The sequence below is a fragment of the Mus caroli genome, chromosome 8 (assembly GCF_900094665.2).
Source record: "Mus caroli chromosome 8, CAROLI_EIJ_v1.1, whole genome shotgun sequence".
NCBI classification, from domain to species: Eukaryota; Metazoa; Chordata; class Mammalia; order Rodentia; family Muridae; genus Mus; species Mus caroli.
This window is the reverse complement of record NC_034577.1, coordinates 62,939,443-62,954,938: the sequence shown is the minus strand read 5'-3', so window position 1 is coordinate 62,954,938 and position 15,496 is coordinate 62,939,443. Positions and strand designations below refer to the sequence as shown.

The 15,496-nt window shown below is 51.4% G+C and overlaps 2 protein-coding genes across 4 annotated transcripts in view; both read right to left on the bottom strand.

The window, feature by feature from the left end:
- Positions 1-12,134, bottom strand: part of Pde4c (phosphodiesterase 4C) — a 30,713-nt gene extending 18,579 nt beyond the window's left edge. The window contains exons 1-3 of the mRNA XM_021170153.2: positions 11,665-12,134; positions 11,466-11,518; positions 7,721-7,926 (exon numbers count right to left, since the gene is read on the bottom strand). Coding sequence (XP_021025812.2) covers positions 7,721-7,926; positions 11,466-11,507 — 248 coding nt within the window. The 5' untranslated portion in view covers positions 11,508-11,518; positions 11,665-12,134. The remainder of the gene's footprint in view (positions 1-7,720; positions 7,927-11,465; positions 11,519-11,664) is intronic.
- A 1,194-nt stretch (positions 12,135-13,328) lies between these two features.
- Positions 13,329-15,496, bottom strand: part of LOC110300546 (platelet glycoprotein Ib alpha chain-like) — a 4,486-nt gene continuing 2,318 nt past the window's right edge. For 2 of the 3 annotated variants that reach the window (XM_021170761.2, XM_021170763.2), the window contains exons 3-5: positions 15,182-15,490; positions 14,009-14,169; positions 13,329-13,902 (exon numbers count right to left, since the gene is read on the bottom strand). In XM_021170761.2, the coding sequence (XP_021026420.1) occupies positions 13,855-13,902; positions 14,009-14,169; positions 15,182-15,490 (518 nt within the window). In that variant the 3' untranslated portion in view covers positions 13,329-13,854. The remainder of the gene's footprint in view (positions 13,903-14,008; positions 14,170-15,181; positions 15,491-15,496) is intronic. The other variant, XM_021170762.1, reaches the window with a different exon arrangement.

The following is a 15,496-nucleotide window of genomic DNA, read 5'->3' as shown; positions in this document are numbered from 1 at the left end:
AAAAAAAAAAAATACAAAGCTTAGAGTAAACTCAGCCCAGGAGTGCATGGCATTCCTCTTGGTCATCCTGATTCATGGTTTAAGGTCAGTATTTCCATCTTGGTCAAGCTTCAAGAATGACTTATGTAGCTTGATCATGTTAGCTCTCCTTGTCCTGGGAATACTGACTCCTGTCCATTGTGATAAAAACTTGCCTTTAACAACATCAACATGTTGGTGGCCAAAATACATGGCTCAAAACTAAAAATGGATCTCCAGACAGAGTTATTAATCTTAACAGGCTGGCGGCCAAAGACAGGTAATTTTCTATACAGTGCCTTACCGACCTAAGACAGAATTACATTGTTTTTGAAAATGTAAATTCATTTACAAGGTAAGCAAGGCATTCTTGTCAGAATCACCTGAGACAGGCACAGTCATGTTTGTGAAATAAAAAAATGGGGAGATGTTGAGAGCCATTTGTGCTGCTTCTAGGAATCTGGCATTTGTCACTGGGCTCAGACAAGGACCTAGGCTCAGTAAGAACATTAGAAACAGTGACAGTGCGGCTTTGTTTACTGCTTTGCTGAATTATTCCCTGTGTGGTCTCTTGTCTTGCTACTCTGCTTGTTACCTTGTGTCATCTCCGTGTTTACTACTCTGCTTGATTACTTTGTGATCTGAGAGTGGACCCTGTGTTTTGGATGCACCTGCAATGATAGAAAAGCAGGCTGGAGAGAAACAGAGCTGCTTCAGCCTCAGCACTGGCTGGACTCAGGTTATAATGCTGTCTAACTTTTTCAATCCTCACTCCCTCACTTGAGACCCTGTTGACTGAGCTGGCTTGGTCAGGCTGGAGACAGGGAAACTGAACAGAGCAAAGCAGTTCCCCTCCCACCCCTTCTCCCATGGCTCTCACCCTCACCCTCAGAATTCACACCTTGCAGCTTGCCTCTGCCAGTGCTCTCTCAGCCCACTGGGCTGCAGCTGGCCCACAAGTTGGTCAAGGGCAGGTCACCTTGTTTAAGATTTACTCATAGCATCCGGCAGGCACCCAGTGCCTGATCAATGCTTGTGACTTTCCAGCTGCACCCTTCAGTCTGAGACGTTGGAGCCTCTGTTTTTCCTGATGATCACATTTGTCTGTCCACTCTGCCTGTTTCTCTCCTGCTGCTCCAGACCAAGCTCACAGCTTCCAGCTGTATCTGCCTGACTCCAACCCTGAACCCACCAGTCAATCTGTGCGACCCTCTCAGTAGGTTCCTAATCTACACCTGAATTACTGGCCAACAGTAGGAGCTTTATAAGTACTTTCTGAACAAGAAATTTTGACCTTCCAACACCCAAGCCATCCACTTCCAGGTTAGAGGAGGCTCAAGCTAAGGGCCAGAACATCCCCCATCCCCACCCCATCCCTTCCCATGAACTTGACTCCCTAGGCTGATCCCCTCCCCCACATGGCTGAGTGAAACATACTCCATGCTGAACCATGTGGGTCTCCCCTCCCCTCACCAGAGAAGCTCCAAAGGAAATGTGTTTGTACTTTCTTGAAAATGGAAAATAGCCCTGCTGGTTCACCTAGGATGGCAGACCTGGTCCTCTGGGCTGAGGGAATCATCGGTGCCTGAGGCTTTCCTGGTACTAGAGGCAGACTATGGTGATGGGTTCTCCAAGGGTACAACCAAGCTAAGAGAGGGAAGTGATGTGGTCTAGGTCCCCTAGGCTACACTTCAACTTGGGGGGGTCTTCCTAGACCCACCCAAGGCCTCCTCTATCTCCTGGATGACTCTGCCTGTCCCTAGGGGCAGAGCCTCAGCTGGAGACACCCTCCCCTGCCCAGGCTCACACAGAGCCTAGGGATACCGCCTCTCTGCAGTGGGGTCTCTTTAGTCCCTTATCACTCCCACAGTCCTAGAAGCAGAGGCCAAGAACCTTTCTTTCTCCTTCTTAGACAGCTTCAGGTTAGCTCAGGCTGGCCTCAAACCTGTGGTGCTACTGCAGGTGACGTTGAACACCCTATCCTCCAAACTCCAGCGCCAAAGTGCTGGGATGAGCTACGTATGACACCCGGGGCTTTGGGCATGGTGGATGAGCAATCCACCAATCACCACACCCGCAGATTCAGTTCCCCTCCTTCCTTCTTTATAATTTAGTCTTTTTTGTTTGTTTGTTTGTTTGTTTGTTTGTTTGTTTTTTGAAACAGGGTTTTTTTGTATAGCCCTGGCTGTCCTGGAACTCACTTTGTAGACCAGGCTGGCCTCGAACTCAGAAATCCGCCTGCCTCTGCCTCCCGAGTGCTGGGATTAATACTTTTTAATTAGATGGGTGGGTTGGGGTATCAGGTTGTCACTCCTCAAAAGAGCACATCTCTCTGGGCCCTCTCAAATTGGGAAGTCAGTTGTGTCAGATGATGTTTTGCTGGGGCACACAGGAGAAAGTTACATTTTGCTGTAGCAAACACATGAAAGGACACGTGATGAAGGAATATGACAATGACCCCCAGACAGTTGGAACCCAAGAATTGGTTTGCTTTGCTCTGCCTGGTTATTCTTCACTAAAAACACGCATGTACTGGTTTGCCTTACATTGCATTGCTGAGCTCCGCTAGTGGTGACACTAGAGAGGAACTCACCAAGGAACTTCTCCTGAGGTTCCAGCAGCTTCTTGCCATTTCCAAGGCCTCTGGCTGGTTGGCGAGCCTTGCAGTTTCTTCATGACTGAACTTTAGCTGCTGGCTCATATTCGGTGTTTGCTAAAGGACTGAACTGCTGATATCCTGACGACAAAGACTGCGCTCACCCCCAAAGAAATATTTCTAACAGGTCTACTTCCTTTGTTTCCTAGTAACTTTTCTCTTCCGCTATCTTTGCTGGGTGATGAGCTAGAGGAGAGGGTGATCGCTTGTTAAAACAGGCTGGGAAGATTTTATGCCCACACCCTCACTCTCCTCTCCCTTCTTTTTTAACACAAGGTCTCTCTGTGTATATCAGGCTGCCCTGGAACTCTGTAAGTAGTCTAGATTAGCCTCCAGAGATTCCCCTGCCTCTGACTCCTAAGTGCTGAGAGTAAAGACTTAAGCCACCATTAGCCTCCCCAAGTCTCCTTAAATGCAAGTACTGACCTGTGTTCTGGCCCTCAAGCAGGCTATAGGCAAACTGCTTTACATCACCAGGACTATGGGCCCTGTCCTGCAGCCCAAGGCCCACTTAGATGCTAGGAAGGATCTGAAAGGCCTCCCAGACACCTCAGAACGTTCTAGAGCAGCCCTCCCCACTGAAGCCCAGCAGAGGACAGGCAAGAACAGCCCCACCCAGCTGTTGACACATCCTTGACCACCCAAGAGGAACCTCATCCCTTACACTTCTTGTGACACACTACATTGGGGACCACAAAGACACAGATGACTGGAGAATGGCATGGGGCCTCTCAGCCTATGGTTGAGGCACTGTTCAGACTGTTGCCTGAAGATCCCACACACACCAGGAGCCCATGAGCAGCCCAAGTCACTCAGATCCACACAAAAGAATCCACTGCCACCCACTACCAAGGCCCCTTCGCCTAGATATAGCTGTGCCTCCAAGGTGCACTCCCAATACCAAAGGCTCCCCACGCAGTCCTCAGGGTTTTAGCCCTGACCCTTCTACACACACCATCGCAGCACCAAGTTGCCCAGCTTAGTCCAGCCTAAGATAGTTCCTGCCCCCCACAGACGACCCAGCCCCCCACAGTCCACCAGACTATGCACCATTGCCTCCAAGCCATGCCCTGCCCCACCTGCAGAAGAGCCAGGACACTCCTCTGCTGCTCATCACTAGCCCCGCCCACAAACCTCAGGCTCTGCTCCTGTCACAACTCCCCAGAGATCAGGATGCTTGTGTATCCAATCCATGTACCCTTCTACATGGGACCACTGCCCCCTGCCGGACCTCACCATGTCCAGGCTTCCCTACCCACACTGTCTTTGTTGTTGTTGTTGTTGTTGTTTTTGTTTTTCAAGGCAGGATTTCTCCGTATAGCCCTGGCAGTCCTGGAACTCACTCTGTAGAACAGGCTAGCCTCGAACTCAGAAATCCGCCTGCCTCTGCCTCCCAAGTGCTGGGGTTAAAGGCATGTGCCACCACTGCCCGGCCACACTGTCTTCTTAAGGGTCTTTCTACTCCCAATGTGTCCCTCCCTCACTTTGTCCCACCCACCACAGACCACACCCTCTCCAGACAGGCCTCATCCATTTCCTTCAAGATCCGTCCACTTTCTGCAAGCAGCTAGACTGCTTCCCTCACCTTGAAAATAGTGACCTTTACCATTTGTGTAAGTGTCCCCTCTCAATACAGGTCATTTCCTCAAATAGGCCCCGCCCCGTCACCTACCGGCGGTGAAAGGAACTGGGCCACGAGAGCCGGGACTTTACCGGCGCGGGCCGATCAGGGCGCTCTGGGTCCGAGTGGAAGCGCCGCTGGATGCGAATGGGGCGCTGTAGCTGCCCCCACAGGTGCTTCGGGGATGGGGGAACCCTTGCGCGGCCGACAAGCTGGGTCTCCATGAGCTGCCCCGGACGACAAGGAAAAGGAAAGAGAGACAGTGGGTGGCCCCTGGAGCGCCTGTGCACATGTCGGGGTGGGGGAAGGGTCGCCACCCTACAAAGCCGCCCTCTCCGCAGTGCAGAAGCCAAGCGGAAATATTGCAAGACTCAGACCTGAGGCTGCGCCCACCAGTCACCGACACTCCAGAGAGCTGAGCAAGAAGCTAGATTTAGGGTCTGGACCCTGAAGGCACAGGGCAGGCAAACCCAGAGAGGCAGGCTGGGAGGTCCAGCCCCAGCGGGTCAGAAGAGGGGTTCTAGAAAGACGACGAAATTGAGAGTATCACTGACCTAGACGTGTGCACACAAAATCACAGGCCAGGAATCTCAAGAGCTGGGGACAGAAGCAGAGCCAGTCACTTCGCATGAGCATCCCTGCAGGGCTGAGGCCTCTAAGAATGTCCCCACCTCTTGGGCTTAAAGAACTAGAGTAATGACCCACCTTGCCTGTGAGCTCAGGGTGGCCAGCAGGACACTGCAGATAGCACCGGGTCTTTATAGCCTCCTGGATGCTCAGACCCTCCCCATGGCACATGATATCATTGGCCCCCAAACACCCCAGGGCTCGCCTCCCCCCCACCCCATTCCTGTCCAAACCTCCACCTTGTCTCCTCCCTCCCAGTTCTAGAAAACTCAAGCTCCCACTCGGCACCCCTCCTAGTCTCAGGGGGAATTTCCGGGAGAATGTCAGAGAGCTGTGAGGACACTTTCCATCTTAATTAGTAGAAGCACTAAGTGTGTGGGAGGAGATGGCTATGGCAGAGCCATGCCTCAGTCCTGGTGAAAGTCCCCTGAGGGCACTGTGCTGGGAAGGAACTGTTGTGAGGGTGTGAGACACGGAAGCTGTCCCCAGCACTGTCTCTATCCCCCAGCTGAAGACATAATGGCTTAGTTGGTGCAGGCACTTGCCACCAAGCCTGATGACCTGAGCTTGGTCCCTGGAATCCACATGATGGAAGGAGAACCTTTCTGCTTCTGTGCTCACTTGTGGGTGCTCTCCCCCCTCCCCCTGACCTCCCCCCTCCCCCTTCCCCCTCCCCCTCCCCCTCTCCCTCCCCTCCCTCTCCACCCCTGGAGTTTGAGGCAGGGTCTGTGGTGGTTTGGATGAACATGACCCCCATAGGTTCATATTCTTGATCAAGTGCTTGGTCCCCAGTCGATGGAACTGTTTGGGAAAGATTAGGAGGAGTGGCAGTTAGGACGCGTCACCATGTAGAAGGTGACTCAGAAGCCCAGGCCACATGTCCAGTCTTTCTCCCTCTCTCTGCCTCCAGCTTGTGGGTAAGATGAGAGCTCTCAGCTACTGCTCCTGGGACATGCCTGCCTGCCTGCCTGCTGCCACACTCCCCACTGTGATGGCGTGGACTCGCCCTCGGGACTGGAAATGCCACATTAAAGGCTTTCTTTTATACATTATCTTAGTCTTGGTGTCTCATCACAGCAACAGAACAGTGACTAACACAGGGTCTCACTTTGTAAGTCGGGCTGGCCTGGAACTCATTACACAGACCACATTGGCCTCAAACCTGCAGCCATCCTCCTGCCTCTGCTTCCCCAGTGCTGGGATTACAGGCACACACCACCACCCCACTCTCTTGAAGGTTTCCATTGTCACTTTGTCTGTCAGTCCCAGACCCCTCCCTTCTAGCTTGGGGGAGTTGGTTTAAGCATGGTCTCTGCAAAGATCAGCTACTACATGTGACCTACACAGAGAGCCACGAAATCACCCTGACACTCCCACTCTCATGGGTGTCCACCATGGTAGGCTGAGCTCCTATCTTGGTTCACACACCAGCGACCTCCCAGCTCTGCTGGGTCTCCTCCTGGATCTGTTTCCACCTTAACTTGACCATCACTTCTAGCCCACAGCCCCTGAAGTGAGGCTGGTCTTGAACTCTTAATCCTCCTGCCTCCCTCTCCCCCTAGGCCCCCAAGTATCAGCACAGCTGTTTTTATGGTGCTGGGGACAGGACCCAGGGCTTCAAACATGTTAAACATGTACTTTATCAACAGAACTCCGACCCCAGGTGGAGGTGGTCTGTCCTAGCTAGTTTCATGTCAACTTGACACATAAACTACAGTTATTTGAAATGAGGGCACCTCAAGTGAATGCCTCCATGAGACTGGGCTGTAGGCAAGCCTGTGAGCTATTTTCTCAGTTAGAGACTTGATGGGGGAGGGCACAGCCATTTCGGGTGGTGCCATCCCTGGGCTGGTGGTCCTGGGTTCTGTAAGAAAGCAGGCTGAGCAAGCCATGGGGCACAGCCAGTAAGCAACACCCACCCCTCCACGGCCTCAGCATCAGCTCCTGCCTCCAGGTTCCTGCCCTGTGGGAGTTCTCTCCTGACCACCTTTAGTGATGAGCAACAATGTGGAAATGTAAGCCAAATAAATTCTTTTCTCCCAACTCACTTTTGGTCATGGTATTTTGTCACAGCAATAGAAACCCTAACTAAGATGATGTCTCTCTCTCTCTCTCTCTCTCTCTCTCTCTCTCTCTCTCTCTCTCTCTCTCTCTCATGCATGAGGCGAGGCACATGGCTAATTCATATATGAGTAAGGGAGAGGAGAACAACTTGTGAGAATTGGTTCTCTCTTCCACGTGCAGGTCCTGGGGATTGAACTCAGGTTGTCAAGCTTGGTGGCAAGCACCTTTACCCACTGAGCCATCTTGCAGGCCTTTCTTTCTTTCTTTCTTTCTTTCTTTCTTTCTTTCTTTCTTTCTTTCTTTCTTTTTTTTTTTTTTTAAATTTTAAAGACTGTTTGCTCTGTAGGCCAAACTGGAACTCACCATTTTCCTGCCTCAGTCTCATAAGTGTCAAGCAACCATCATCTGGCTTGGACAATTTAAAAATAAATGCTAATATGGTCAAATTTGTTGCCCTAAAATATCCCACCAATTGTGCCCCAAGATGTCTTGTAAAGTCCATCCCCTACCTATGTCCCTAGGCCTTCCAGCCCAACTGCTCTGTCATATGCTGTGTCCACCTGCTAGGCTCTTGATTCTCTGTCCCACCCTGTGTGACTTCTATGGTCAGAATGTGGCTGACTCTTCTTTCTCAACAACCGAGGAGCAGTTACCTGCTACCTACTTTCCAGAAATGAGTGCAGAGACTTTGGCTGCATCTGCATCCTGCCTCCCTGGCAGGTACATCTGCTCACCTGCTCTGAGCTGAGCCAAGGTTTCTCTGTGTCCCTTGAGTTCCAATCGTGAAGACCACGTGGGCAGCAGACTCCACCTCCCCAGAGGACCCCAGGCGGCTGGACAGTGGAGGCAGCAGCAGGGTCCCTGAGAAACGTCTCAGGATCACACCCCCACCTAGGGGGCTGACAGGGGCCATTCCAGAATCCACTGGCTCTCGGACTCGCTGGGGAAACAGCAGGAAGTCATGAGCAAGCGTCTTGTGCACACACACATGTCACCAGGGAACCCAGAGCTTCACAGATTTCTCACCAGCCCGGCTTCCCTACTGTCGGGGCCTCTGTTCACGTGTGTGGGATGGAGGGTGTGCATGGGTGTTATGGCTTTGTTGCATTCTTAAAATCAATTTATTTGTGTGGGAGCATATACATGCTACAGTCCACAAGCAGAGGACAACCATCCTTCGAGCCAGTGCCCCCCTCCCACGTATTAAATCAGCCAGACTGGCCCTTGCTGGGCCTTCTCTTCAACCCCACACTTTTCTTCATTCTTTTTTTCTTTATTAGTTTTCAATCCTTCCCATCCATCGCCTCCCCTTCTCCTGAGTGGGTAGAGGCCCCATGGGTATTTATCACCCCACCCTGACACATCAAGTCTCTACGGGGCTTTTTTTTTTTTTCATCGTTTTAGGACTACAATTTGTTCCTCACACATGGTCACTAGGTGCTGAGATTTGAACACAGGGCCCTGGAAGGCAGGAGCCACACCCCAGCTTCCTCTGGGCTGCTGACTGGAAGGGAATCAGGGAGCTGTCCAGTGCTGACCTCCGCGGGCGGCACAAACTGGGCAGAGTGCGGTTGGTGGGGACCAGAAGGCGGCCCAGCTTTCCTGAACTTCCTAAAGGTCTAACTCCAGTATCAAAAGAGTCAGTGGGGAAACTGAAGCCTGAGACCATAGCCTCAGGACCAGCGCATATCCATAAGTGGAAAAGGGCGAGAGTAGAAGCGGCTACACCCGAGAAACATACCCTCTGCCTCTGGTTTGATTCCTGTAGGACTCCCTTTAGTCCCAGCAGAGGGCCTGAGGGCAGGGTCAGAGAAAAGCATGGGGCGGTGCCAGGGGAAAGCCTGGGTGCAGGTCTCACTTTCAGTATTTTATTCTGGGAATATTATTTTATTTCTTTATTTTTGTTTTTGTGTTTTGTTTTTCAAACAGGGTTTCTCTGTGTATCCCTGGCTGTCCTGGAACTCACTCTGTAGACCAGGCTGGCTTTGGATTCTTAGACATCTGCCTGCCTCTGCCTCCAGAGTGCTGGGATTAAGGGCGTGTGCCACCAGCGCTCATTCTTTATTTAAAGAATGTTTTAGTTTAGAGAATATGAGTCTGTGAGATGGCTTAGCGGATGAAGGAGATTGCCACCAATCCCAGCGACTTGACTTCACTCCCTGTTACTCTCTTGATAGGAGTGAACAGATGCCTGCACGTTGTTCTCTAACATCTGCACTGATGCACGGACAGTAAAGCACACCAGGGAACTATAATTTAAACATTAAATTAAAAGGTAGGAAAAGTCTACCCAGATGGCTCAGTGGGTAAAGGTGTTTGACACTGAGACTTACGACCTGACTTCCATCCCTAGGTCCTACACAGTGAAAGGAGAGAGCTGATCCCCACAGATTGTCCTTGACCCCCACAGCCCACACCAAGACACCTCACCACCACCACCACCACACAATAACTAAATAGATATAATCCTTTTAAAAGGGGTGGACATAGACATAAGACTAATCCTCAGGGATTCCAAGGCGGGTGGGCGGTGCTGAATTTGATCTACACAGCAGTGCCAGGCCAGCCGTGGCTACACAGTGAGAGTCTATCTCAAAAACAAATAGGGGGCTGGAGAGATGGCTCAGTGGTTAAGAGCACCGACTGCACTTGTGAAGGTCCTGAGTTCAAATCCCAGCAATCACGTGGTGGCTCATGACCATCTGTAATGAGATCTGATGCCCTCTTCTGGTGCATCTGAAGACAGCTGCAGTGTACTTAAATATAATAATAAATAAATCTTTTTTAAAAAAATGTTTAACCATTGCATACGCCAGCAAGATTTTGCTGAAAGGACCCTGATATAGCTGTCTTGTGTGAGGCTATGTCAGTGCCTGGCAAACACAGAAGTGGATGCTCACAATCATCTATAAGATGGAACACAGGGCCCCCCAATGGAGGAGCTAGAGAAAGTACCCAAGGAGCTAAAGGGGTCTGCAACCCTATAGGTGGAACAACAATATGAACTAACCAGTACCCCCAGAGCTCGTATCTCTAGCTGCATATGTATCAGAAGATGGCCTAGTCGGCCATCACTGGGAAGAGAGGCCCCTTGGTCTTGCAAACTTTATATGCCTCGGTACAGGGGAATGCCAAGGCCAAGAAGTGGGAGTGGGTGGGTAGGGGAGTGGGTGGGGGAAGGGTATGGGGGACTTTTGGGATAGCATTTGAAATGTAAATGAAGAAAATACCTAATAAACAAAAAAAAAATTTTTTAAAAAGAGACAATAAGCCAAATATGAAACTTCGCTTAGCCATGCTAAATTGTCACAAATATGGTTACTTAGCTTAATAAGGTTCTCAGAATGTATAAGCCAACTGAGGAAAATAGATTATGATTTGCTGAATCAAGGAATAAAGTTTTTTGTGCAGAAAAAAAAGTTAAAAAAAAAAAAAAAAGCAAATAGGTAATTAACTAACTTCAAAGGCTGCCTGCCCAGCAGTTGCCCAGCCTGTTTGCCTAGCTGGGGCTGCCAGTTCCACAGAAAGCCTTGTACTCCCAGCCTCCTCCTGGCTCAGACACTGGCCCAAGTACTCATAGCTGCTCACCCTCCTTGCCTAGCACAGAGCCCTGGGCTCCATCCCCAGCAGCACACAGAACAGGCAACAGCTCTCCCTTTGCTTTGGGTTCCAGAGCTTAGGAGGTGGAGCTGGAGGCATAGGGATTAGAACGTCATATTTGGTTGCAGTCAAAGTTCAAGGCTAGCCTGGGCTACGTACGACCCTGTCACACTGAAAGGGAAAAAAAATTGGAAAAAAATCTGTCTCTGTCTTTGTCTCTGTCTCTCTGTGTCTCTGTCTCTCTCTCTGTCTCTCTGTCTCTCTCTCTCTCTCTCTCACACACACACACAGAGAGAGAGAGAGAGAGACAGAGAGACAGAGACAGAGAGACACAGAGAAACCATAAATCTAAAACAAATGAAGGTAGAGGGGTCTGGAGAGATAGCTCAGTGGTTCCAGCAATGGCAGCTGGAGACCAGGGTTCTGTAACTCCAGTTTCAGGGCATGGATTGGCTTTTCCTAGCCTGAGTGGGCCCTAACCTCTGTGGTACACAGACAAACCATTCAGGCAGAAACCCCCATACAGAAAATAATAAAAAATATTTTTAGGGCTGAAGAGATGGCTCAGTGGTTAAGAGCAGTGGCTGCTCTTCCAGAGGTCCTGAGTTCAATTCTCAGCAACCACATGGTGGCTCACAACCATCTGTACTGGGATTCAATATCCTTTTCTGGTGTATCTGAAGATAGCGACAGTGTACTCATAAGTAAATAAACAAACAAACAAATATTTAAAATTACTTTTATCTTGCATTCGGGCCCTGGGCTCAGGGATCCTCACTGTCCCTGAGTTTCCCGTGTGTCATGTGGGGCATGTGGCCTTTTCAGAGCAGGGACCTCAGTCCCCGGCTCCTGCACTGAGCCCAGTCCCGGCCTACTCACCTCAGTCCACAGGAAGGACAGGGCCGTGCCACTCCGCCTCATGGTGCAGGCTTCTGTGATGACAGGGATCAATAAGACCAGGTCCCAGCCAGTTGCTGGGCCACCCCACACCCCCAGAGCCCAGAGCCACATCAGCAAGGCAGCGAAGTCACAGCTGCCTGGCGAGGCTGCTGCAGGTACCCCCGCCCAAGCTCCCTACCTTGGCCAGTCCTAGGGACTAGAATCCTGGGTCCAGGTCACCTAGGAGAACCATTCAGCTCCCGGAGGGACTCTTGCGCTTTGTGGGTTTCTGAGAGCCGAGTTTCCTGAGAGGTAGGCCTTCTCACACTGACATAGGTGTGGTACTCACTTCCAGCTGCTCCTGTGGGGACCTGTGCTGTGAGTGTGCTCTGTGGCCTCCCCAGGAGCAGAGGACAGACGGTCCTGTCCCACTCCCAGCTGAGTTCTTTAACTGAGCACCAAACAAGACCCGAGCCAGGAGGCACCCTCAGGACTGGAGGAGGGGGTAAGGGCAGGGTGACCACAAGGGCAGGGAGGTGCGTGTGTGCCCAAGTGTGTGACCAAAACAGGGCTGAGGGGGAGGGGAGGAGAGGGGTGAGTGGCCAGGCAAAGGTTTACTTGTTAATGTGTTTACACCTGACAGAGGACAGAAACAGCCTGAGACTGAGGCGTTACCTTAGTATTTTTGGGTACCAATCGAGGCACCCCAAGGCTTTAGGAAAGCTGTTCTGCTATGCTGTGCTGGTACAGGCAGCTGATGACACTCTCTGGTCAAACCTTACCCACCAGTTAGAGCTGCAGTCAGAAGTGGGAAAGCCAGGGAGCTGGGACTGGAAGATGGAATGTGGCCTGGGCCAAGGAGATCTTGAGGCCACTCCAGTCTGTGGCTGTGAAGCAAGTTAATGTTTCACCCTACATCCCTCCCCCCACAGACAGGCCAGGAGACCTCTCACCACCTACTCCAGTGGTCATCAGAGTGTGACCTGCTGTGGGTGGAAGTCACTTCAATCTGCTGTCAAACAGCACAGCAACTAGGGAGACGCCCTCACCTGTACTGAAGAGTGGGTCCTGGCTCACCCTAAAGTCGGCTGTCTTGAAGGGTTCCCAGACTGGAGCCTGAGCCACTGAGGGAGTGGTGGAGAGCAGGGTGTGCAGAGAGGAGCTGAGGCAGCCAGCTCTTTTCCTCCCCCTAACCTCTGCACAGCCCACTTGGTTGTCCTGCCCCAAGGTTTTGAAGATTGCTGGAAAACTCAGCTCCTTCCAGCAGTCAGAGGACCCCTTCTTCACTTCACAGCCAGGTAGGCTGCGATGTCTTCATCAGGAAACAAGCCCATGCCTCTCCTACTGTAGGGCCTTTTCGTGCCCTGGGTACTTGCCCTGGGTACTTGCCCTGGGTGGGCTTTTTTTGTTTTTTGGTTTTTCAAGACAGAGTTTCTCTGTATAGCCCTGGCTGTCCTGGAGCTTACTTTGTAGACCAGGCTGGCCTCGAACTCAGAGATCCACCTGTCTGCCTCCCGAGTACTGGAATTAAAGGCGTGCACCACCACGCCCGGCCCTGGGTGGGCTTCTTAAGTCATATGGATTTGTAGCTCCCCAGGCTGCCTCCCGTTAGGTTAGGTCTTCCAGTTCCTCGGAGAGTGGCCTCTGTCCTGCCAGGACACTGGGTCACACAGGTCCTGGGGGTGGGGGTGAGACGGCAGCCCTGTCATCTGACCCTGAAATGACATGCTCCGATTGTCATCCCCCCTGAAAGCAGACTCGGGGTTAACAGTGTGACTCCGGATTAAGGCAAAGAGGTACTCAACCTCAGGAAGAGTCAGGAAGCAGCTATGAATCGTGAGACTTTACTCAGTTTATGTTTATTTAGTTTTATTTTTTAATGTGTTTTGCCTGCGTGTATGTCTGTGTATCACCTGTGAGCCTGGCGACTGCAGAGGGCAAAAGAGGCCACGGGACCCCCTGGGACTGGGATGGCTTACATGTGGGTGCTGGAAACCAAACCCTGGTCCCCTGAAAAGCAGAGAGTGCTCTTAACCACTGAACCATCTCTCCAGTCTCCCACAATTTTTTTTTCTAAAGATAGAGTCCCATGTAGCCCAGGCTGACCTCAAACCCCATACATAGCTCAGGGTGGACTTGAACACATGATCCTCCTGTCTCTACCTCCCAAGTGCAGGGATGACAAGTGTGCTTCATCACCTTGATTCATTTCTGAGTTGTGCACTAGATCTGTGGGCCAAACTGGTCTGAAATTCCTGGGCTCCAGTTGTCCTTCTTGCCACTTATCCCCAGGTCAGGATAGCGGGGTATGGGGTGGGGGTGGGGGGAATGTTTCCAGACACTGCTCTTTCCAAGTGTCACCCCCACCATATCTCTAGTCCTCTGAGAGTCACGACTGTAGGCGGTCAGCAAATGGCAGCCTCTGACTCACGCTGCTCTAGAAGAGGAACACACATAGATTGGCATTAAGCACCACAGGGCTCTACTGCAGGGGGATGACTACTGGGAAGTCAGCAACCCAACCCTGGCTGTACCCATCTCACCATAGATACCGTATCCAGATTATGGAAAGCTGGGGCATCTCGGTTATAATGTCTCACAGCGACGAACGCAGAGCCAATGAGTAAGACAGACACAAGCAGACACACAGCAATCACCACACCGGGGTTCCTGTATGATGTGGGGGTCCAGAGGCTGCCTGCATCTGGGAAGAGGAAAGGGTCAGCCCTGGCCACATCCACGCCCCAGGCCCTTACTGAGGGTTCCTAGGGAGGAGCTCCCCCGAGCCACGCCCCAGCCCCTCACTGAGGGGTTCTAAGCAAAGTTCCATCCCTGAGCCTCGCCTCAGCCCCTTACTGGGGAATTCTAGTCAGGAGCTCTAGCCCTTAAGGTACTCCAGGGCCTATGCTGTTTATAAACAAGTATATAATTTCATGTGGATTTTTCATTCTCTCTCTCTCTTTCCTTCTTTTCCTTTCTTTTCTTTTCTTTCTTCCTTTTCCTCCTCTCCTCCTCCTCTTCTTGCCTTCCTCCTCTTCTTACCCTCCTCCTCTTCCTCTCCCTCTTCCTCCTTCTGTTCCTCCTCTTCTTGTTAATTTTTCAAGACATTTCTGGCCCTGGCTATCCTGGAACTCACAGTGTAGACCAGGCTGTCAGGCTGTCCTGAAGGTCACAGAGATCCACCTGCTGCTGCCTGAGTGCTGAACCGCCACCACCCTGCTTGGTTTTCTTTTTCTTCTTTTCCTCCCATCCCCTTGGTTATCTTTTAAAAGACAGGGACCCACCATGTGGCCTGGGCTAGTCTCAAACTTGAAGCCATCCTCCTACCTCCTCGCAGTGTTAGGAACACAGCACTGGGCCACCACACACAGCGACATGTAGATAATGAAACCTGTTTTCTTGCACATGGCTGTGTCCTCAGGAGCCAGCACACACTAGCAAGTTACTAAGGCCACAGACCCAGTAAAGTATGGCTTTAGATGGCTTGTGGCTCAGGCCTGCCCACACACTTCCAGGTCTGTGTCGCCACCTGCTGACTGGTTTCAGACCTGCTGTCAGGTTTCAGCCAATTTTTTTGTTTGTTTGTTTGTTTGTTTTTTGAGACAGGGTTTCTCTGTATAGCCCTGGCTGTCCTGGATCTCACTTTGTAGACTTTGTAGACAAGGCTGGCCTTGAACTCAGAAATCCGCTTGGTTTCAGCCAATCTTTACACTCACCCTGGTGTAGGCTGGACACAGTGGACAACCCTTGTGGAGACAAGTTCGTGGACTGGGATGTGGTGGTCAGCTCGGAACTGGGGAACCCAGAGGTGGGGAGAGAGGCTGTCTCTGGCTCTGGGGAGGCTGAGCCCGGGTTTGGAGTTGTGGAATCTGGAGGGGATATGGTTTCCAGACTGGTGTAGGTAGAATTAGGGGGTGTCTCTGGACTTGTGGAGGCGGGGACAGGGGTTGTCTCTGGACTTGTGGAGGTGGGGACAGGGGTTGTCTCTGGACTTGTGGAGGTGGGGACAGGGGTTGTCTCTGGACTTGTGG